The 25,825-nt window shown below is 29.3% G+C and overlaps 1 protein-coding gene across 3 annotated transcripts; it reads right to left on the reverse strand.

Moving 5' to 3' along the window:
- Positions 1-1,970: 1,970 nt before the first annotated feature.
- Positions 1,971-25,044, reverse strand: LOC148236563 (RYamide receptor-like). 3 transcript variants are annotated; one of them, XM_088183263.1, is made up of 6 exons: positions 23,944-25,044; positions 15,802-16,000; positions 5,040-5,108; positions 4,611-4,766; positions 2,763-2,841; positions 1,971-2,703 (listed from the first exon to the last, which is right to left on the reverse strand). In XM_088183263.1, exons 1-6 carry the CDS (start codon positions 24,378-24,380, stop codon positions 2,177-2,179), a joined length of 1,467 nt encoding a protein of 488 aa, XP_088039389.1. In that variant the 5' UTR covers positions 24,381-25,044; the 3' UTR covers positions 1,971-2,176. The 3 variants fall into 3 exon arrangements, with proteins under 3 accessions (XP_088039389.1, XP_088039390.1, XP_088039391.1); XM_088183264.1 differs by lacking the exon at positions 23,944-25,044 and adding an exon at positions 19,590-19,730; XM_088183265.1 differs by lacking the exons at positions 1,971-2,703; positions 2,763-2,841; positions 4,611-4,766 and adding an exon at positions 4,777-4,958.
- Between the last annotated feature and the right edge of the window lie 781 nt (positions 25,045-25,825).

Raw genomic sequence — 25,825 nt, forward strand, 5'->3', positions numbered from 1 at the left:
CGACAGTGGTGACAAACACGCGGGTCCGCAAGGCCTTAAAATGCAACCCGCTTCTCAAAGCTTGAAGCTGGTTTTACTAAAATATTATCTAATATTTTTAAAACATTTCATCTAATCATTCTAGTATACTGTAATTTTTTCAATAATTTTTGGTAATCAGTATTTATATTAGCCATTATATACTCCTTTCATAACTAAAGATATAATAAAAATAAGAACTAAAAGCCATTATTTTAACCTTATTTTTTAAATTATATTTTTTTCAGCACTTTAAAAAAAATTAAATCGCATTCATAAATATTTTTGTATATTCTGATTTGCCCATTTCTATTTATATAATGGTTTTGAAGTTCAGATAATCAATCTGGTCCTTTAAAATGTAACTTGAAATAATAAGGACTTTTATTAGAAAATATTTAATTGATTTAAGAATTTTTTACTGCCTGAAGAAAATATTTACAGATTTATGGCTTCAGAAAAGTAAAGTTTTTGATATACAATTTTTATTTACAAGTAAGGCGGTATAAAAAGTAGATTAAAATAAATACAGAATTTTTTAATTTATCAATATCAATAATAATCAATAATAATAATTACAATTTATCAGGCAAAGAATGTGAAAATAATTTTTATTTATATGGTACTTGATACAAAAAATGACGTTCAAATGGAATTGATCAAAATCCAGTGCAAGTGCTGCTAAAATGAAAGTATATTGTAGTTTTTACTTATATGTAACAGAATATTTTATTGAAATGCGTAAGTTTGCAGATAACATATTAGAAATATTTGGTAGTAACACTTCGCACACGTCGAGATTAAGAATGAGCATTTAAAATCAGTACTAATGACATCATTATATCAGAAAATTACATCCGATATTAATAAAAAAAAAATTAGAGTAAAAAATATGAATAAGAAAACATGTAACATTACTGTAAAATAAATAAATCTTTTTTTTAAATTTTTGTAAATTTATTCAGAAAACTTGAAAATTTTATTTTAGAATAATTGTAAAATACACTTTAATGTTCGCTACAATCATGATACATTAAGAAAACCTATCAAGGCATGATAGTTAGATTTGTAAAATGTGTTTAGTGATAATCATACCGAAGTTTCTGAGGGGCGGTGTTGACAATCCGTCGATGCTCGCTGATTTTTAGCCGCAGAGAGTCACCTTATTCTTGGCTGCTACGGATGAGACGTCAGCTCTCTTCACATTAGCCATCCAGCTTCTCATCACCGGATACGAGTATGTTTTCAGCGATAGCTGCAAGTAGCTGCAACAATTGATGTAGAATGGTGCATCTCTTTAAGGGTGTGCGCCACTATCATTCTCAATTAAATTGTATTATCTTAAAAGTTTCTATATGGATATGTTTGTCATTAGAGATTTATATAAAAGTTCTATTAATTAGTCATAAATTAATACATTCCTAAGCTAGGCAAGATTGCTTTTACCTATTCGCCCTATTGAATGTTTTAATGTATATTTTATTATTTTTTTAGTTAAATAAATATATTTTAGTGTAAGTCTATAATTTAGTGTCAATCTATAATTTTAAAAACCTCAGCTTCGTTAATAACATCCATACTAAACTTCTTAAATTTTTTGGGATATTAAATATATTTTTAGTACGATTAAAATTTTACTTTCATTAGGAAATTTGTGTAATAAGTTAATTTTGATATTAATATTGATAGTAAATTTTTGTAAAGGGTCTGAAACTAATTTGACTGTTGTATGTAAGGATCAGTATATCAGTAGTATAATATTATATTAGCGTGTAATAAGAAAAACATCAAATATTTGACATGTTATATATTTTATAAAATATATTTATTATATGTATATTAAAGCTCAATATATAAAATATTTACATTGGATATCGATCTTGATGTATTAATGTTTATCTTACTGATATATGGCACATATTATACATTTAACACAAAACACATCATATATATTTTTATGTACATATTTATGGTGTTGCTATCTAATAATGCTATTAATTAAATACTGTATTAATTACATGTCTATCTGCTTAACTTATCATTACATCTTCGAAAAGCTATATGAAGCTTTTTATAAAAAGCTGATAGATATGTGGAATGAACTTTTCGTTTTATGTAAATTCACATACATTTATAAAATACAATACGGTTTGATTTATTATATCTGATCTTCCATGTATGTGACGTGTCGTTTATCATTCGAACACATCGTTCCTTGTGTCGTCAGTAACGACGCAGCTCTGGCTGGAGTGTTTTTGACAATAGCAGAGCTTTCAACGTTCCTTGTTGAATTGTTAGACAAGCATCCTCCCATTTGCGGATAGTATCTTGCACTTTGAAATGTGTCGATGCATTCCAGGTCATCGTCCTTGGGGGTGGTTCTATTCGAATAGCCGATACCTGGAGAATGTGTGATGCAAGTACTTCGCTTGTAAGGCAGATCTGCTTGGCTAGAAGCGTTTTTCACAGGCGATAGCGTGATATTCGAAGAGCATGTGCTACGACCTGGTGAGCAATTGCTTCTGGTATGAGAGCAACTGCTTCTAGCCGGCGAGCAATTGTTCCTAGACGGAGAAGTGTTGTTTCTCACCGGAGAACACGAGCACCTAGCAACTCTCTTTCTCAAGCTCACGTAAGAAGTGCACGTGTTAACTCTGTGCAAAGTCGTTTCAGTCATTCCAACACCTAAGCAAAATAAATACGTTATTATTGAAAGCATGAGAGATAAAAATAGAACGATGTACCATTATGTAAATCTGCATGAGCTGCTCTCCTCGCTGCTTTACTCAGACACGCTCTAAGGCAGGGGATTTTTGCTGCAACCTGGGAGGCATTAAATAAACGTGGATACTTTACAAATATTATACATATACAAAAAGGTATCGAAAAGTTATAGATAGTCACGTAAAGGTGGGTCTAAATTTTGACGACCTGCTTCACTTGACAACGATAAAAGTTATCTGGGATTTCTGAAATACTCTACATAACTAAGTATAAATTGAGCCTGATCGTTTTGAATGACGGTGGCTTTTGCCGATCGTTTAAATGGGAATGCTCCAGATAGAGGGTTTGATTCTCGTATAATAATGGCCTGGAAAATCTGCTGGAAATCTCTGTTTAAATTATTTTGCCGGACCGTTCAAATACAGGATGGGTGCAAAAAGTTTATATAATATACGTTTGAAAATGTAATATCGATAAAACTTTGATCATAAATCTAAATATATAACAGTAATTAATAATTAATTAGTAAAATAAAATAAATACATAACTAGTAAGTAGTATAATATTTTTTTATACTTAGCATGTTATAATAATAAATTTGACAACAAATAATATACAACCTTAAATAAACTCCTTTAGAATTAAATTATTTTAAGCCAATCGTATATTTTAATTTTAATTATTATATATAGATTTTAGTCTAATTTTATCGATTTAGGATATTATTTGAAAGATATAGTTATAATAGATTTCGTTAAAACATTCACAGTTATGTTTTTATTTCTAAGCAACTTTTTAAATTTAAAAGACAATTTTTTTTTATCTATATCGTATTAAGATATATGATGAATCTTGGCTCTAAACCATTTTTCTTGCTCTTTCATAAGCAAATTTAATCTATTTTAATATTTCTAATATTTATAATTATAATAAATTTACATGCTAAAAATATAGTGTTTTTATAAAATGTAATTTGTATATTTATAAAATAAGCAATCCTAAAAATACACATATATTTCCTACTTTCTCCTATTTTCCTTTAAGTAGACACTCAGGAAAATAAAAATAATAATAGCATGTAAGAAGTCTCCCACTGGAGCTTCAGCTAAAATAATTAACGTAACGTTATATATAGTATGCTTAATTATGTTTAATTATACCCTTTTTATTTATTTAATACGTTTAATTATAACATCGTATTTTAGCAAATTATGGTAAGTTTTTAAATTGTTTAAATATTGTTCATTTGTCTTTTTAATAAATAAATAAATTTAGAAAAACAATAAATAAATTCATAAATTAAAAATTTTCATTTATATTTATAAATTACATTTTAATATAAAATTATATAATATATATTTTATGCAACATTTTACTCTACACAAATTATTTGACTCGTATAGAGTTGATGAAATTTTTTACAGTTAGTTACACAGCATAGCTAGTCAAAGAGATTCATCGAAATTATTGGTTTGCTAACGGTTCTGTTAGTTTCTTAAGTGACTTGAACCTTTTGGAATAATTCGTAAGGAATGTAATTAAAAATATATTATAGCGTAACTTTGAAACTTTATTTGTAGCAAGAAAAATATGAAATAATTATATTTTTGATAGTTAATACATATCCGACATTTATCTTAGTAGAGACTATTTATTATATTAAATATTCATTTAATTAAGAAACATTTTGTCTATAAATAATTTTATGAAAGTTTTGCTGTAATATAATACGCAATATATTTTTCTTTATATTACAAATGGCGTAGCAAAGTTAAAATATTTATATTTATTAAATTCTGCTTCAGATCTATCTACATATTTAATATAACTTAAAAACAATTATATTTTTAATACGTATATATACTTACTTGAATAAATCCATATCGGAATCTTGCATTCATATAGCAATAAATGATTGGATTATAACAAGAATGAGACATTGCCAACCAGTGTGAAGCAAACCATACATAAGGTAATGGTTCCCATGAGTCCCATGATCCATCCAAGTTAATACTCCATAATATCTGAATGAAACACAAAATCACTATTATCATAAATACAAAGTAAAATACATGTGTGTGCTTATATAAGCAAAAAACTAAAGATTTTTTTTAGTTTTTCTTTCAGTATTCATTCACTAGACGTCGAAAGAATCTTATGATTTCCCCGCGGCATACAAATGAAAGGGTAGAGATTTTTTGTTGTTGTTGAAAAATCTTAGAAAAGTTAATGCATAATAAAATCAATGAGGGAAGTGTGAAGCCTATTTGTAATAATTGAAGAAGGGTTGTACTTACTATTAATATGTTAAGGGGTAACCAACATACGGTGAAAACGATCACGACTGTTACCATCATCTTGATCATCTGAAATAGAAAGTATTTTTGTATTACAGTTTAAAATATTATATAACTTAAAATATACATGGTGTTTTTATTTTAGTTTTTTCCGGGAATTATTAATAAAAGCTTTATTAATATTAATCAACGGTTAAAATAATATTATATTTGGGGTTTTGTACTTAAATAAATTTACATGTTTCACTATTAATTTACAATTTGCTGCTCATAAAATTATAATTGCTTATTTTTATATCCAATTATAAATTCTCTTTAAATAAATATTTTATTTTATATATTTGTATTGTATTAAATTTAATATTATTGTAATTAATCGTAGCGTAATACAATTTTATATTAGTTTCGTAGCGTAATACAATTTTATATAACTATTTATAGATTTATATTATAAAAGTAGAAAATTTTAAATACACCCAGTCACAAAAAATGTAATATTTTTGACCGATTACTTTTACAAACATGGCTACTATTAAATGTGAAGCTTTCAAATTGTTTTAAATAAAGCTATTTTGTATCTGCTCCTCTCAAGAAAATAAAAGAGAATTAACTATATTTATAAATACATTTATTTTTATAAATATATAAATCTTGATGTTTCCCTTTTATTAAACCTTCATTTTTCATTCAGAAACTACGTTTTTTATGTGATAAGCTAGCAGGTGAAATATATTTTTACTCAGAGATACATTTATTATTCAGGATTTTTGCTACGGAAAATTTGCTTGTGTCATTTGTCTATAATTACTTACAAGTCATACTTGTCCATAATTACTTATTCTACAAACAAAAACGTTCACGTGGGAAATTACTCAATTTATGTCAAAACGAAACGTTAATTTAAATCACATGAAGTTTGTAATTGTTGTTTGAACTAATAAACTATAATTTGACCTATGACATCAACCATGTATGTGCTATTTTATACAAATAAAACTATTTATAATCTCAACATTGGCATGTTCGTTCAATATAATAAATTAATTTGTAATGTTTAATCGATTCGTTGATTCATTTGTGTCTAGCCAAAAAACAATTCTCGATGATTAACCCTTAGCATGTTGTTTACATCAAGGAAACAAATGTTGTAATTTATTGTGGTATTGGGAATATTCGTCTTACATATGTGCGATATATTACGGATATAATATAATAAATACATGACGTGTTGTATTTTCAGACTTTCCGGACAAATATTTGATCAGGATTTGAGCCCGAAGCTTTTTTCGGCGTAAATTGATTCAAACATTCATTTTCGATTACTGGAAAAACATTGTATGTTTTTCTTTGTCAGCTCTCTTACCAATAATCTGCTACGTTTATGAAAAAATAATTTCAGGGATAAAAAGTATGATATTTCAAGTATATATTAAAATAAAAGATTTATGTAACATACGCGTGCTGTCACATACGCGTGAGGCTATATTTCTGTCACACGCATACTTTTACGCTTATTGAATTAAAATATGCGAAAACGTACTTTGTGAATTGTACAATTCGATCACAAACCAGATTTTGTTCAAATCGTCAATCACGAGAGAGAAAAGAAATTTTTGAATACCAGGTTAGATTGAGATTAGAGAATGCAAATTGAAACTAATTTAATATATATTTTATCAATATTTTTATATTTTTAAATTAAATTATAATATATATTATGGCAAAAAGTTAAGTCAATAAAGTCAACATTTTTGACAAAGTTTGGTTTTGGGAAGCTCAAATCGCGTAGTTAGGTTGATCCCTTTCCATACATTTAAAACTTCATTTTTTTCTAGTTCGCGGAGATGTACGAAAATCACGATTAATGAAAAATGTATTAAATTGTGTATTGAAAAGTTAAGACCAAAGTTGTTTGATACAATTATTTTAAGCTGTCAGGAGGCGCTAGTGTAATAGTAATCAACAACGCGGTTTTCGTCCGCATCGTTTCATGGTAGGAAGGTATCTTTATTCTTAATCTAGATTGACATAATCAATATTCCACCCGGCGGAATTCACTTACAGTTTAGGCGAAATTGTTTTAAGCTTAAATACTTTCGTCGATGACTTGAAAGTAATGTTCGAGATTTTTTATGCACATACATTACGTGTACCTTGAGAATTTATTGCCGATTCGCGTTCTGTACGATACGCTAGTTAGTAACGTCTTCGAATATGTCATTCATAATTACTTATAAATACCGGAAAAACTACATTTTTGTGTGAAAAAGTTGTGCGATAGACAATACGTTTTACCCTGAGCAAAGAGGACTACTGTCATTTACTCCCTTTGTTAACGATCGACAAATATCTTTATATCTTAAAAGTTGCATGCCAATTTAGAACTGCATCCTTATAAAATATTGTTAGCTTAATAGCTAAGTAAGAGATATCATGTAAACCGCAGAGCCCTGAGTGTGGAAATTACTGAATATTTTTTTCAGTTAACTGTTATTTTAAGTACCGATTAAAATTATTTCTATAAAACTAAAACCAAATGATGCAGATACTTAAAAAAATAGGTTTTAAATATCGTTCTCAATCCCTTGAAAATTTAAAGACAATGATTAGACAGGAAATTGACGCCATTCTGCCTGAAATAATTCGAAGAGTATTAGAAAAAAAACATTAACGTCTTCAGCAATGTATTGCCAACAATGGCCAGCAAATGTGATATAATTTAAAAATGGTATGATTTTAAAAAGAAGACAAATCTAACATGATTTTTTAAACTCAATAAAACAAAACTTTTAAAATACAGCAGCTTCAATCTTCAAATATCTCATAAATCAAAATGATTTTTAGTTTAAAACATATATTTAATTAGCTTCTGTATTAATAATTGTCAGTGTAATATTTAAAGTAAATAGTTTACAATATTTTTGATTAACTTTTAAACATTAAAATTATTTTAAAACACATTTAAATAAAAAGTGCCTTAAATAGTATTTTTTCGATCTACTAGAAGACAGTAGTTAAATAATTATCTTATTTAATAGTTTTATTAAAAATCTTTGAGATTAAAATATTTAATTTGTATATTGAAAATAATATTTATCATATTACAGTCTAGCAATTAATTACACTATTAATGTGAGGTTTCGTTAAAATTAAAACTATTAAGCGTAACAAGAGATGCGCTCGCTTATTATGGAACTCAATTTCATAACCAGTGATTTTAGCTAAAAGTTCCATGCTGTTATTTTAATGCTCAAATTAAGTTAAAACTTTGTAGCTAAAACTGCAAATAGAAAATTAAAATAGTATGGCGAAACCACTATCCAACCAACGATTTAATGGTATTACTACATTTATTTTATTCAAAGAATAAATAAATATTAAGTTTTAAAGAAAACCTCGAAATTCTGGTTTAAAATATAGATGTTTATTTTATCTGCATAAACTTTATCGACTTTAAGAAGTAAATATTACTTTAGGTCAGAATTTTTAGATCAAATTAAATGTGGTTGGATGTATTTTTTATAATGTATAAAAATATTATTTTATATTAGCATATTGGAAAGGTATGTTAGTAATTGATAAAATTTACTTTTCCAAGCTTCGTTTTGTTCCGATTTGAATTTTAAATCAATTGAATGAAATGTGGCGCAGATATTTCAGAACCGTTGATTGTATTCACCCTTCCTATAATGTATCATTTTATTTCCACATTTTTTTTCCACCCAAGTAACCAATTCGAGAGAAAATCGTTTCCGTTACGAGAGAGTCGATTAAATTCACGCAGATTTACGTATTTATCTTTTTCACACTCCTCGAGTATAAAGATGAACCAGATATTTTTTTAAAATAAGATATTTTTGTGTTAATGTAACGATCAGCGCATTTTAATGTACTTTTTTTCATTATCAAATTCTAATTTGAATTATTCAGAAACTTTTGAGTTGCTGTAAAATTCATAAGATGCTCAAAATTTTATTTATTTTATTTGAAATAAAATAATAATCATTATTCAATACACTTTTTTGCAAACAATACAATAAAATTGCTAATTAAAGTTGTTTTCTTGGCTTGTTAAAAATCAAAAGCATTGAATTTTCATTAATCACGCAGATAAACGTCATATATTTTAAAAGCTCTCAGCGAGCTTTTGCGGAAAGCAATTAACTTTATACAAGGGTAGATCGTTTCAAAGGACAAATCAAAATAAAATATAACTGACAAAATTATACGGAAATAAAAACACGAAGACTTCCTTTCGTAGGTAATTACACAGAAAAATATTATACGTTATTTCAAATTAATATAATGATATAATACGTACAGACAGCTTTAACGATATTTGTTGTTAAATTTATAAATAAATATAATATTTTTACTTGGAAACGTTACCGTTTTAATTAAAATAATTATTTTTAAAGAGTGCTATTAGGCTTAATAAATTTTATTTAAAAATGTATTACGTAGAATCTTATAATTGCTTTAATTGTTTAAATAAATATATTTTAAATGAAAATTCTTTTTAATTAAATACTTTTTTATAAAGATTATAAGGACAATAAATCACCTTTATAAAAGAAAACTCGCAGAGAAAGTTGAGGCGTATTTTGTTTTAGTAAAATTATCTTAATAATTTGGTCAGTTATCTTACAACTTTTAAAGCATTTGTGGTCTGTTAGCCTTAGACCACCCTAAAGATAGCGGACTAAATTGCGAACATTGTCGAGTTTCTTAAGGTTGTAAACTATTCGATACTTGAAAGTTTCGTTTAAGTTTAATTAATTTAATGCACTAGACGCATAATATAATAAAATAAATTCACATTAAATAATATGATAAAATTAATATTTTTATTCATATTTCAATAAGTAGGTATTTAAAAATAATCATGAAAAATAATTTACTATTTTTAAAGCACATGTGTTATGTGGCAACCTTTTAATGGTCAGATAATTATTTTAAGAAAATATCTTGCTAAGTATATTTTACAATGTACTATTCAAAATCAGCATCACATGAACAAGGTTAGTGCAAGATGCAAAAAATACTTTCCGTTGTTTAAAAACATCACGATGCGCTACAGAGGCTTTAGAGCTTTGCTGTTCGAATGAGAATAGAGTTACAGACTCCGTTGTCACGGGAAATGAAACAACGGTGTCTTACTATGATATAGATGTAGTGGAATTGTAGAGGTGAAGTGCCCCAAAGAAAAGCAAATGTCATTTAATCAATAAATTCAATCGTAGATACATTTTTTAAAGATTTTGTAAAGGCCTCGAATAACATGTTTTTGTAAATAATTTAACAAAATACACGTTTTAAACTATTCGTTAACATAAAATAACTATGTAAATGATGTTCTAAAAATAATATCAAATACGCAAGAATACAAATACAAAGAATACAAATGTAAAAAAGTCCTTTACTGAATTTATATTGTATTGTAATTGCTTATCGAAATACTAACCAATATATTAATTGTTTTATATTGCGTTAGTCTATATTTTTAGTTTGCCAAACAAACAGAAGGTTAAACGTTGAGATAATATTGGTTTTATGAATATTTAAATAAAACTGTCGGTCTTTAAGAACGCGTGTTGAGTGTTTGGTGATATTTTATCATCGCAGTTATTACAAAATCCAAAGCATTCTGACAATTCATTAACACTAAACGCTGCTCAATCGACGCCTGAAGTGATAGACTTTGATGAAAAAACTTTACAAAATATTTCCGAGGGTCTAGCGCAAAATTTCCGTTCTGTTAATAAGGAATCTTTTTCGCTTTCCGCTCTTACGCTTCTTTATTTTTAGGCTTGATCTTTAGTGTTGACTATCAAGGAAATTGGGTGCTCATATCTTACTGATTTGGTTCCCGCTTTCATTTTCAAAGTTTGCAAAATCTAGCTGCTGCTCTACAGCGTATGTTTTTTAATATTTAGTTCATCGTCTACAAAAATACATAAAAATCACCCTATTTCTAAAAAGGGAACATATTTTACACCAAGAACTATAGACTAGTCACAGTATTTTAGTTGCTACTAAACAATATAATTACTCATTAGTGAGTTTTGTTGGATCAAGAGCATAGTTTTCGTCTTGTCCGTTCCACTGTCACTAATTAATCTATTTATTTATTTAAATACATGTACAGAGTATAACAGCTTTACGTAAATGTACAACAGTACATAAAAAAATATACGTATATATACAGAATAATCAATAAAACGGCTAGAACGAAATGCGTTGCAACCAACTGTGAATACCTAAATCAAAACAAATAAATCCTATTCAACATATGGTTAAAAAGTCGGAGAGCTATGCATATTAAAGAATTGTCAAATACATTTGTTCCTGCGTGCGATTCTTAGGTAGAACATAAAAACGAAGTTCTTCTAAAATCTTCGGATTGCCAATTTACCCTACCTACACCTTGACGCGATTTAAGGAATTCATATTCCGGCATTATTTGTAAGATTTTTTAGGAAATGAAAATAGATATTATTTATATTTTCTCGTTTACAGCAATCTAAGAAATATATTTTGCACATTTTATTTAAAGTGAATTAGCTATATTATTTGAAAATCGGAAGTGTGCTCGAGAGTACTGCAAACTAAGAGAATATACAAAGCACACAGTGCTCTTAAGATTATTATTTGATGCGCGTATCGCCAAGACAAACTTCATTGCATATATATTTTATATACAGTAGACCCCCTAATAGAACGGTACATTGAAAACGAGCTATTTGGGTACGTGTAGATGGGGGACTAGAAAATAATCATACATTTTTTTGCAGTACGTATGTACGAATCAGGCTTATGTGGTGAGATATCCTCCAAGAAGTCACAACTGAAGTCGGCTGAGACCTACGACTACGAGTAAGCAACCACACTGTCGCAAATTTCATAGGCCGTCCGAACGGCGGCCGTGAAAGGCGTATGGACGGCGGCTTCTGTCACGTACGGCTGGCATATTTGCGCGCGATCGAAAAATGTCCCAAATAATCGCAATTTTTAAATTGTCATATTATTAAAAATACGCTAATGATAATTATAAAAGTTTATGTGGGCACTCACCAATACAATATCAGTGAAAACTTTTCGGTCGTAAATATTCAATTTACGCAAACTCTTTGTCGGCTTTTGCAAAATGCCATAAGGCATAAAAATGATACTTCAGAATACGAACACCACATCTGTGACTATCCTAGAATTTGTCGCCATCGATTCTAAATAAGAATTCGTTATGGTGTGACATTTATATAAACCGATCTAGGAAAATACATAAGGATATTCGAAACGATTTTTTTTAACAAAATCAAGTGCCACTCAATTTTTTTAATTATTTAATTTTATATAAAAAAATACAATAACGATATCTGTTAGAAGAATATTCCCTAAAATATTCAAAGATGTCGAAGCTCTCGGCAAGCATGTGGTATTTTAACTTGACCACGGACCAATATGCAGCGCTCGACATGCGTGTTGACCACAGAACGCCTACGCACATACTGAAATTGAACCGAGCTACTCGTTTTATCTCAGTTTGCGAAACACCATATCATTATCTCTCTTACTCTCGTCACTTAACACGCGAGAGAGTGAAAGGGGAAGTATCTCACCGCTCGCGCTCGAAAGAGCAGCTCTGACTTCGGTTTCTTTGACTCGGGAATATGCCGACAATGTTTGAAAGCGCTCGAAGCTGGAAAAGTTGACTGAATTACTCCTACTTTACCTCCCATTCTCGGTAGCCTCAGACAACTTCCGAGAGATTCTAGAACAGGCAGAACCGAACTCGACCGAAGTAACCCACTATATTCTCCGTCCTTGGCCAACACTGGCCAACTTCCAGAGAGTGTAGTGCAGGGATTAGCTTGCTCACACATAAAGTAACGGTCACCTAAATAGCAAGTCTCAAATTTACCTTGCTATTAGGGGGTCTAATGTACTGATAAAGTCTGTAGTATTATTGAAAAAAGACACGCAAATCGGTTACCACTTCTCTGCTTCATTTAATGATTTAATTTACGTAGTGCTCTTACTTTATAATAGGGCATATAATTACCTTTTTACTGCTAAATGGTAATTAATTAGCGAATGACCACGCACATTAATCTTTACCATCAAATTAATGTTTTTTACAATCCTCAGCTAAATATATTTTAAGGAATACCTATAGCAAGAATTTGGAATTACAAATAACTTTTTTATTATCATTAATAGATAGAAGAAATATTATTAGGCAGAGATTTGAACCTTTATGCAACAATATATTTACAGACGATTTATATTTCCCATACTGAAATGAAGATTTATAACATACGTTTAATTTTTTTAATTTATTTTGTAGAAAAATACAAACTCATTATTTAATTAGAAATAAATTACAATGAATTTTATCTTGCCCTATTAAATTTAGTGTACATAAAATCTACTTAATTATGATTTTTCATCCCAAAATTGAAAAAATAAAACAGTTACTATTGATCTTGATATACGAAAACCATATTTTTGATCAATTAAATACAGAATTATTTTTTAATATTTTAGCTATTACTAATAAAATCTATATAGGTCTGTAGCGATTCACACATAAAACCAGTGAAGAAGTCAAGAGACACGGCACACGCGCATCTGAAGTCCCGCGAACCATGCCAGCGGACACGCCGCATACTTCAACCCAATTTAACGTGTCGGGTGGATAGACTGTTTACGAGCACGATGGCGTATATTATGTGGTAAAAAACCAGACTTAACATACTCGACTCCATTACACATCAACACTCTGACTACTACTTCGGTCCAAGGACTGACAACTGCAAGAAGAACCTACCAACGTTTAGTTACTCGTTTAATTTTTGAGTGCCACTTTCGTAATTTTTCGTACATCGGAAAAGTATTTGTTTTTAACAAGAAGGTAAAAACAAACAACATATTCTTTTTAAGCATATCAACTGGAATAAAATCAAGAGCTTACATATGTATATTGAGATATTTTTCGTTTTACATATATACATTGGGATATATTTTTATTTAAATAAAATAATAAAACAAAACAATAAATTTATAATAAGTTGAAAATCACATAAACTAGATAATTATGGAAATAAATACTAAATCAGTGAATTGGACTGCTATTTGTAGATTTTTACCAAAAATATACCATAAACATTACTAATGTTTTCTTAATTAAACCTTACATTTTCTTAGCACACTGTACCTTGAAAGACGGGATATTTATGAATATTACGTACCGAAATTCACCTTCACGTGAACTAATTAAAGCACATTACTAGAACCTATTCTCAACAAGCATTATCTACATTTGAGCCATTACCGAGAAGGTTCAAAATTTAGAAACATATTACAAGCATTACCATTCACAGTATTTACGAGGCAAGTTGTGTTCATTGACGTTTTGGGTGCAATTATTTGATTATTACATACGATGTGTAACGTGTCCTGGTTAGCACGAGCTTTAAGCACAACTTGCTCCATAACAATAGCTCTATATAATTCGGAATGTGAATACTTGTACAAAATATTTTCAATTTGCATATGCGCCACGATACAGACCTCAAGATAGCAATATCGATTTTTAAATTAACTTAGAACAAACGCTACGGTGAAATAATTCGATTTGTTTGTGCTGATATTATATTAAGGAATACCAGGGACGGATTGGTGGCTTATAATGATCCGGAAATTTTTTGAGCAAGCAATAAATATATTTTTTAATTTAACCTTATTATATGTATAAATTTAATAAATGTGTTCTACGGAACCTAATGAATTTTTCTAAGCAAAACATAGTAATTGCCATTACTTCTAAAAATGTCATGAATAATTCACAAATAGTTTAAATTAAAATTTTAATAAATAAAATAACACAATCTTATGAAATAGGTTATATTTCCGCATACTTGTTTTTTCTAGAATTTATATAGCGATATGATATATATTTAGTAGTTTTTTATTATACAATCAGATTTGTAAACAAATTTACTATCGCAGCCAACCAACTTGACAATCTTGGCAACTGTAGACAAACTAATGACAATATGCTGTTGGGTTGATCGGGCAAGTTAATAAAAAACAATATACGCCATCTCTGTCATGCGCCCCGGTTGTGAAAAGATAGTCTTTCTTTATCACTCGCCTGTAATATGAGGTCAAATATGTAATGAATTTTGTTCCAGAAACACCTAATAACTTTCCGTATAACACTAGTGTTCCGCAAAACATAGTTTGCGAAACTCTTCACTATACTTCATAATTTACACGCGGTCTTACAAATAAACACACTTTTAATATCGGGTGGTCAAATATATGTAAAAGTTAATTTATGAAAAGGGTGTGGTCAAATTACATAGTTTATATGTTTAGGCTTTAAATATACAATTCATATATTTGTAGGTTTAGTCATTTAGTGTAGAATTAAGATTGGATTTTTATTTATATGTCGTTAAGACAAGTAAATAAGAAAATAAAAAAATACTTTGTTTAAAGAAATTAACTAAATAATCTACTGCTTATTTTTTTTAAATACATGAATAAAGGCAATCATAGACGACAATGTATTAAATAATTATTCCCATAAAGATTTATCTAGATGCGCTGGTTGGCCAATCCGCCCCTTGTGTACACCTTTGCATTTATACAGTGACGCTAATTTGACTCGCGCGTTTTGGCGAATTGAAAAAGGCGTTATTTTCTACGGTAACGTAATCCATCAAGCGGATAATAAATTTCGGAATGGATTTACCTTTCTTTTCGACTTTGCCATCCTTCTATCCCTTGAATTTTCGGCTTCCCCGGGGGGTCTTCCGCCCCAAACAGCCAGGGCTATTTTTGCATAGGTAAATACCAAAACGGCCAAAGGTACGGCAAACTGCAAGGTCATCAGGGCCATCGAATAGTAGTAAGACTGATCTGGATGGAGCCACTTCTCGTGGCAGATGCTCCTGAAAAAATAAATTGAACTCAATTGAATTAGGAAATGAATCTGGGTTGAATGCACACCATTGCTTTCTTGGGAAATTCCGAAAAAAAATGAAAATAAAAATATTGTCAGGTGTGGTAAAAATGTGAGTAGATCTAACATAGGCATTTTTTTATATTAAAAATATAGCTACTTAATAATGTTAATAATAATAACCTATTTAAATGATTTATAGTCTAAACTATAGAGAATATTCAATTTTTATAAGGCATTTTATTTGATTTTAAAATTTGAATATCCTTTTTTATTATTCAACATAGTAACCTAAGCCCAATTGGTGAGCTTAGAAACTAATTTATTAATTTAAACGTTTTAGAAATTAACGGTTTATATATATAGTTTATGAAATATTTCGTTTCGTCGATAAACATATTTTATTAATTAGTTCCACGTGAGAACTACTGATTTCTGATCTTAAATTCACGACACAAAATTTTATCACGAGTAGACATTCTGGATTCTAGATGTTTTTTTCATTATATATACTTCTTGAAAAAATATGTGATTAAAATAATATAGTACATTATTGTAGATATATTTATAATATTAATAAACAGAAAAAGAAAAAACTTCAATAAGATGTTGATTTTTATAATGTAAAAGAATAATCAATGGACCGGAACGGATCGATCTACTTGGATTGATTGCAGAGCCTCGAAAAACGAATTAAATTCGGGCTTCAGTATTTATATCCGAATCGTAGAATAAAATTGTCAATAACAGCTATTGCTATTTTACATTTTTCGAACAAGATAAACATAAAAATCCTTTTTGGATTATTGAAAAAACATATTTAAGTTCGCCAATATGCACATTTTCTGACGTAGCTCTGTGGAAAGCTTTAAGTTTTAAATTTTTTTATGTAAGCAACCCATTCCCATTCGAATCAGTTTCATAATATCTAATTATTTAATAATGTAAATAGTTCTTAGATAACCAAAGAAAAGATAAGGCAGATTAGAATAGAATTGTAAGCATTTTTTTACAATTAAAATATTTCTAACTTTCACAAAAATCTCGCAAAAAAGCATACGTATTTTCAAACATCTGGCACGGACCCATCATTTTATGCAGCAGTACGAAAAATGCAGGGGTTGCAAAAAAGCACACACATTTATTTTTTAACAAAAAATGCTCTAAGAAATTATTATTGAGTTTGCTGATTGCTCGAGAAATGGGATTATTAATTAGGCATTTTTTCGATAGATTCTCAATAAACACAAGCAGTTTATTTTTTAGAACTTAAAAAATAGATTAAAACAAACTCTACACTTAGACTATTAATTAACACAAGTGACTGAGCTTTGCTACGTTACGTGGGCACAAATAGTTTTTCATTGAATTTTTATTAATAAGAAGAGTTTTCATTGACTTTTAAAAATTTAGAAAACAAATATTTTATTATATATATATATATATATATATATATATATATATATATATATATATATATATATATATATATATATATATATATATATATATATATATATATATATATATATATATATATATATATATATATATATATATATATATATATATATATATATATATATATATATATATATATATATATATATATATATATATATATATATATATATATATATATATATATATATATATATATATATATATATATATATATATATATATATATATATATATATATATATATATATATATATATATATATATAAACAAGGCTAATTATATTTATTTTATATACGTACTTTATTGTATTTTATTATCAAAGGACCAAATATTGAATTTCACGAATTATTGTATATGATAAAACATTTTTAAATGTATTACAATAAAAAGATTTCTTATTTTCTACGTATAAGTATATTTTTGTAAAATTTCCAGGTTATCAAATTATGATATAAATAAATATTTATGATAATGAGTACTTCAGTTAAGGGTCGGCAAAAACGCGGTGGATAAATGCTCTTGTTGAAGTCCTTCAATTTCCATTCCCGACGGTAGTGAAGCCGAAAAAAATAATTTGCGCTATTAATAAGGTAGATCGTTACCAGAAAAACTTACTTTAATTTCAACAATAAATTGCTTAATATATTAAAAACATAAAATATTAAAATAAAAGCAAAAAAAGTACACTAAAATTATATCAACAAACCAGATGTTAACTACAAAAGTCTTTAAAAATATTTAAAAAATATATATTTTTTACATTAAAATATAAGTATATATATACTTTATTAAATAAAATATTTTTAAATATGTAGCAACTATGCAACAAGAAAGTTAAAATTAAATTGTACATAATGAACAAGGCATAAAAACAACGCTATTTGAGTATACTGCCGGAAAGGCATTGCAATATGAGGCTAAAATTTACTTTTCGGCGCAATTTATATGCAAGCTAGTTGTAATTATTGATAGAACAGACAGTTAATAAAAATATATCTTCTAGTTCTAAACTTTTGCATAAAGAAAACGATTTGTATATCAAATCAATTTTTTTCTTTATTTTACAAATAGTCATAATCCGAATCGGTCACAACTTCATCAACAAAATTATTCAAATTTAATCGAGTTTCGTTTCCCGTCTACAAAACAGTGACTTATACATACAGAAAAATCAAGAGACCTGATATTCTACATGACCCACGCGCTTCTTAAATCGTAATCGTGTCGTAATATTCCGATTCCTACTAACATATGTGGTGGGGATACTGCGGGCCCGCATGACCGTGTATTTAATGCGGTAATATAATCGGACCCAAAGCACTCAACTTCACTATGCTTTGATGTTTGGACCACTACTTTGACACGGACTTTGCCCTCGCCTCTAGTTGAGTAGTACAAATGTTCAACTCAATATTTACTAAATAGTACACGCGATACATTTAGATAAGATACCTACTAACGGAATCGAAGCGATATGTATGCTTTAACGGGATTTAATATAGTATGGCAAATATCAAAATAATGATATTTTTAAAGATAATCGCTGTTTTGTTGAAACATAAAAACACTATCGCTATAACAGTCTTGAAGAATACTTAAATCAACCATTATTGGTAAAGAAAAAGCTAAACAAGAAAATTATTGATCTCCTCTCATTTCTCCGACAGTATATTTATAAGCCCTATAGATTTGATAAAAATGACCTCCTACGTATCAAAAATTAACTTCACTTCCAAGAGTGTAGTAGCCTTGAGCTCACATTAAATTGACACAGACGAGCATAGATATTTAGACCACCATCAAAATCCAATTTTTTTATTTTGATGGTAACATTTTGTACCGTTAGGCCGTTAAATTAAATAAAATGTAATTTATCACATAAATAATATTATAAGAAATCATATTTTTTTATTATGAGAATAATTTTATTTATTGTATTTTTTTTTTAATCTATTTTAACATATTCAAATATATCATGATTTAAGGATGAGATATTTACAGTAATATATTTGAAATGTTATTTTTGCAAATTATATTATAAAAATATTTTCATGTATAATATTGCTTATGTATAAATATAGTAAATAAAGATTGAAATATATAAGTAAGGTCACCTTTTACCACAGGTTCACCCTAAAAGGGTTTAGCCAGCAGGCCCTCAGGAGTAATCAGATTTAACCTTTCATTAAGTCGTAATCGAATCAGTTTACATCCGTGAAAGATGTTTCTATTTCCGTGTACCAATGTTGACGTTTCAGGTTGAGTTGTATCGTTGATGAGTTAGCAGAAATAACTGTAATTGAATGTTTTATTGTTATCGGAACATAAATAAATAAAGTGTGCCTATAAATTATATTGATCTAGTTTAAAAATAGTACTTATATAAATGAAATTATATGGAAAGAGTTCAAAGGAGTCTCTTTTGTAGTATGATAACAAACCGCGTTTTAGATATATATCCGAAGCGATTTTCAATTAGGAACATTCCTTCTTTGTGGTTAACCAAATGTCACAGACAGCTAGCGATGGATAAATATACGACACTCGACAAATTTTGCTTCGCTTTGTCAAGAATTATCCATGTTTTGATTTAGGAGATACTTATATGCAATTAATCAGTTATCGATTATATCTTAAATTGCTAAAAGATCAATTATTTGAATATCAGGGAGAAGGGTGAATTAAAATTTAAGGTCTATTGAATAACATAAATTAACCCTTCTACTAGGAATTGATTATATGTTTGGCTAATTTAGTATTCTAGTGAAATTGTAGTAATTAAAATGATTAATGAATTAATCTCGATATATATTAGTGTAAATTAAATTTTCAATGGCAATAATTATATAATCAGGCAAATCTTTTTCTTATTTTATATGTATTGATGCACTGTAATCGTAAACCACCATAAATTAATATAAGCTATATAAACTAGTATATATTATAGTAGATCGATGATATTCCGTGTACACGCTTATTTTGCTGATTAATTTTAATAATCCTGCAAGCAATTAGATGGTTTACTAAACATGAAAATTTCCATGTGGTGCTTCTACATATTGAATTTGCTTTATTTACGCGTTTGTAAGATGTTTCTACGAATTGGGTTGTTTTGATTGCAATTTGATCGCAGATATGGAAGATGGGTTAATACAAAAATAAATTACCATTTATCGAAAGTAACAAATATTATTATATATACACAAAAACACATCACAAAATTTAATTAATAATTAGTTATTGAATTGTAGTAATAATCTTAGCATTAATAACTAGTCTGTTCTATTTAAACCTTTGTATTATTTAAAAACAAATATAATATGGCTTCTAGTGAACTAAAAACGTGGTTAAGTTTACTTATTTTATTGGGTATATATCATAAGTTTAACAAACCCCATAATCTAGACCAGTGGTTCTTAACCGGTGCACCGTGAGCTTATTGCAAGTGCACCGCGAGAAAATTGATAAAAACAAAAATTCCGCAAAATAGTAAAATTTTAATGTTTCAATCAATTTATATTTTATTATAGTCGTGATACCCCACAATGGATAAATTTATTACCAAACGAAATTGTGAATCAGAACAAAATATTAATGACACTGGGAGTACAAGTGGAAGAAGTAGTGAAGATGTTACTAGACATCATACGTCTCATACAAAAGAAAATATAACCAGTAAAATAAATAAAAAATAATGGACATATATTTACGTTTCAGTTTTACTAGCATCAATGAGGAAGGATATCACATTCCACTATGTGTTGTATGTGGAGAAAAACTGTCCAATATCGCGATGTATACTGACAAGTTAAATCGCCACTTCCCTACGAAGCACGCCAATCTTGCATCAAAAAGTAAAGATAACTTCAAAAGATTGTTAAGCATGCAAAATAAACAAGCTAAATATTTTGAAAAAACTGTTAAAATTTCCGATAAGGCACAACTGGCGTCATACAAGATTGCTGAATTGATTGCTGCACAATTAAAACCACATACTATAGCAGTCTCTAATTTTACCTGCATATTGTGAAATAGGAAAAATTATGTTTAGTGATGAAGCAAAAAGGAAATTATGAAAATTCCTCTTTCAAACGATACAATAAAAAAAATAATTAAATATGTCGGATGATACTGAGAAAACAGTTAACGATAAACTTTCGAAGCGATATTTTGTTTTACAAGTCGACAAATCTACTGACATTAGCGGTAAGGCACAAATACTAGGATTCGTTGTTTCATAAATGAAAACAAAATAGTGAATCAATATCTATGCTGCAAAGAACTTACCGAGCATACGACAGGACAAGATATTTTTGATCTTATTTATTCATATTTAGAACAATTTAAAATATCATGGGAGTTATGTGTAGGAATTTGTATGGATGGTGCTCCTTCAATGGTAGGCTCATTTAAAGGATTTGTAACCCTTGCAAAGACAAGAAAACTTAATATTATATTTACGCACTGTTTTTTACATAGAGAATCTTTAGTTTCGAAAACACTACCAGCAAAACTAAAACCTGTACTAAATCAAGTTGTAAATATAGTGAATTTCATAAAATCAAGACCTTTAAAAACACGCATGTTTAAAAAACTTTGCATTTTTATGGAAGCTATGTACGAGTATTTGCTTTTTCACACTGAAGTCAGGTGGTTATCTAAGGGTAAAGTTTTATGTCGATCCATAGAAATTAAGAATGAATTGTTAATCTTTTTTCGAAATGAAGGTATGGATGATTTTGTAAAATGTCTTCAGAATAATGATTGGTATGCTAAAGTGGCATATTTAGCAGATATTTTTAATTACTTAAATAACGTTAACACAAGCATTCAAGGAAAAAATGAAAAATTCATGACATACATTGACAAATTGACAGGATTTCGGAAAAAAATAACTCTTTCAAAAAATCGAATAATAGAAAAAAAAGTAGATATATTTCCTTCACTTAACGAAAACATTCCCAAGGGAGTTATTTCCGCAATAATAGACCATTTAACTTTATTGGAAGAAAAATTGCACATTATTTTCCATTCTTAAATATAGAAAATTATGACCGGATACGAAATCATCAAATTAGTCTAATTGTCGACTGATCGTACTCTAAAAATTACATTTTTCGAAATAACTATGAAGAATTCTTGGATTACTGTCCAAGAGGAATATTCAGTTCTTTACATGAAGGCACTGAAAATTTTGTTTCAGTTTTCAACATCATATCTGTATGAGCTTGGTTTCTCAACAACAACTAATATGAAAACTAAAAAACGAGAAAGAGAGAAAAAAATTTAAACGAAGAATTCAGGGTAAATACATAAAATATTCGACGTAATATTTCTGATATCTGCAAAAGCCAACAAGCTCAGGTATCACATTAATTAATTTTTGATTGATCATATAAATTTTATTATGTTAAGCAGGAATGTCATTTTGGGTAAACAAAGGGAGGAAAATGCACCACTTAGATTTGGCACCCAAAGAGCACCTTTAAATAATAATACAAATATTTTAAATAAAACACGTAATTAAAAATTGGTTCCAGGGCAAAATTAACTACCTAAATTTATTTTCAATACTAAACTTTTTTATATAATTTAATTTAAAAAAATATGTAAAAAATTTGTATGTAATTTTGTATGTAACTATTATTTTTTTTAAATATGTAATAAAAATTATGTCCACATATTTTTTTCGACCTCTTAATTCTGGTGCACCGCCACTTTTTCCCATGATCAAAAGTGCACCGTGACTTTGAAAAGGTTAAGAACCACTGATCTAGACGCTAATATTTCGAAAAAGTATGTCAAGAAATAGGTTTAAACAAATTTAAACTTTTTTGCATTTTATTAAAAATGCAACAATTTAGAATAGTTCAGATAGCGAAAGTAGAACCATTTGTTGATTACTTTTTAGACAAATTTAATCATAGAATACTCAACCAAATATGGAATGTTAAAAAGAACGGTTTGCGAATCTGATACCGGTGATATTTGTAATTTCAAATTATACAGCGGAAATGCAGAAAGATTAGTAAACACGGAAATGAAAGTACTACACCCATATCTGGACAAGTGGCACTGTGTCTATCCTGACAATTTTTAAAATAGCGTTTTATTAGCAAAATATTTATTTTTACGGAAAACAGAATTTTGTGGAACAATCCGGAATAATAGGGGTCTGCTAGAATCTCAAAAATATTGTTGCAATCTGGGGGTAAATATAGAGATCCATCGGCGACATTGACGTGACTCTCGCACTGCGAGGCCCGCGGTAGTGGGGGGCGTCGAGAAGCGCAGCGGAGTCCACGCTGCGCTTCTCGTCGACGCCGAAGCCGTAGCCGTTGGCGCGGTCCGCTGTCGGGGGACGGGATCCAAAAACTCGAAAGAGCCGTAGTCATGGACGACGGAGGCGAGCGCTGCGTTCAGCTTGCGGTACTTGGAAGAGACGGGGTCGCAGTCCAGATCGAGCACCTGCGCGTAATAGTCCAGGCCGAAGTCCAGGTTGGCGGCGCGCTTCCGCAGCAGGTCCGCCTTGGAGAGAAGAACTTGCCGGCGTCCGTGCAGTGATGCGAGTTGACCAAGTCCACGGCGCACAGCCGGATGTCGCAGTGACGCCGAGAAGACACGCGCCAGCCCCTCCAGGTGACAGTACAGCTCGATCTGGCCCGGCAGGTCGAACAGGAAGTAGCGGCCCTCGCCGAATGGCTCCAGCTTTTCCGCCAGCCAGTCCGAGTTGTCGGCGAGATCCTCCACGAAGCGCACGAGGGCGCGTTGGGCCCTAGCCCCCGCGGCCTCGAGTCGCGAATTGTGTTTACACGGCGTCCATTACAAGGAGCGATAGCACTGCCCCCACCACCGCGGACCTCCTCGGAGTCGCGCCGAACGTCGACGTGCCCACGCATGCGCATCTCAATATTTAACCCGCAGATTGCAACACTATAAAATTAAGGCCCCTACAGATGAAACATGGCAGAAAAGGTCCAAATTTGGAAAATAAATAAGAAAATATATTTCAGAATGATATTTACTTTTTATAACAGCCAGATGATGGACACGGCAAAAAACAGAACGACCGGCCTGACAATATATAATATAAGCCTCAGTGTATAATAGACTATAATAAATATACGAGGTGTTGATCGCGTCGATCAATAACTACCTAGTTACATATTATTTTGAAAAAACAATGGAATAAACAAAAAATGTTTTTTTATTTATTTATTTCAATGCGCATTGTTTTATTCGTTCAGTGTCTATCAAAATTTGAATCGTAACAGTAAAATTAAATTTAAAGATTTTCTTTTGAGTACGGCTAAATGATCTATCGATTCTGAAGATATTTCACCATTTTCTGCAACACCTTGCCATACCCGTGCTGTCGATCCAGCAGATAGGCTTTCGGATAAGCTGTAAAACCATCAGTCAATAAAAATAAAAAGTGTGAAGATATATGTGAGAAGAAAATTCTGCACATGGAATAAGTAAAGATACAGCATACATGTGCAGAATCAGTGAAATTCCTCTTCATAATGACGAGTGTTTTTATACGTATCAAAAAATATTAAAATAGATAAAAAAGTGTAAATAATAAAAATAAATATAAATAAGGATATAGTGTGGTTTAAAAGTGTAGTGATAAAAATAAATGTGTACGTGCCAGTTGTAAGCAGAAAAAGGACTTCGAAAAATTTGGTGAGTGCACATTATATTATATTATAAACGGATATTTTTTTATAAATTGCGTATACAAAAATTATAGAAGCATTATAACATACATATTATTAAATTATATATAACTGGTTTGTAACTATTGCAACCATTTTCAATTTACACAAAATATTAGGAGCGAAAATACATATTTATTCGTTCATGATTTTATCCCTCAGAGACTCTTGCAATAGTATTTTTTTTTCAAATTAATTGTTGATAATTAATACGAATTGTAGCTTTTTTCCCCTTGGTTTCTTAATCTGTGAATTATTGTTTTCCAAATGGCGAGGAAGTTTCAAAAAAACATACACCCGGTAAAAATGTTCGTTAGCTAATGGATGATATATTTTGGAAGTTCTTTGATTACTGTGTTATCTATAAAGATTTTACTTTTTAATTATGCAATAACATACAAAATTTTAAGTTGAAAAACTTTGTTTATTAAAGTATTATCTACCGGGATGATTTGATTGGATTGGTTTTATTGTTACTTAGCCAGACAGAAACATATTTCTGTTCAAGAAGTGTAACATAAAATATTTTTTTTATACGAAATAAATAATTATGGTTCATACATTTCATAAAAAATATTCACGTGCCCCAAAATTGCATTGCTCTTTACAAAAAATTGAAATATAATATA

The sequence above is a fragment of the Plectrocnemia conspersa genome, unplaced genomic scaffold (assembly GCF_051122295.1).
Source record: "Plectrocnemia conspersa isolate PC_06_02 unplaced genomic scaffold, ASM5112229v1 ptg000003l, whole genome shotgun sequence".
Taxonomy (NCBI): Eukaryota; Metazoa; Arthropoda; class Insecta; order Trichoptera; family Polycentropodidae; genus Plectrocnemia; species Plectrocnemia conspersa.

Coding starts and splice junctions, on each gene's coding strand:
- LOC148236563 (XM_088183263.1), bottom strand. CDS start 24,380: ATGCGCATGCGTGGGCACGTCGACGTTCGGCGCGACTCCGAGGAGGTC. Junction 16,001..23,943: donor GCCTGGACTATTACGCGCAG/GTGCTCGATCTG, acceptor TTATTTTTTCAG/GAGCATCTGCCACGAGAAGT. Junction 5,109..15,801: donor TGGCAAAGTCGAAAAGAAAG/GTAAATCCATTC, acceptor TTTCTATTTCAG/ATGATCAAGATGATGGTAAC.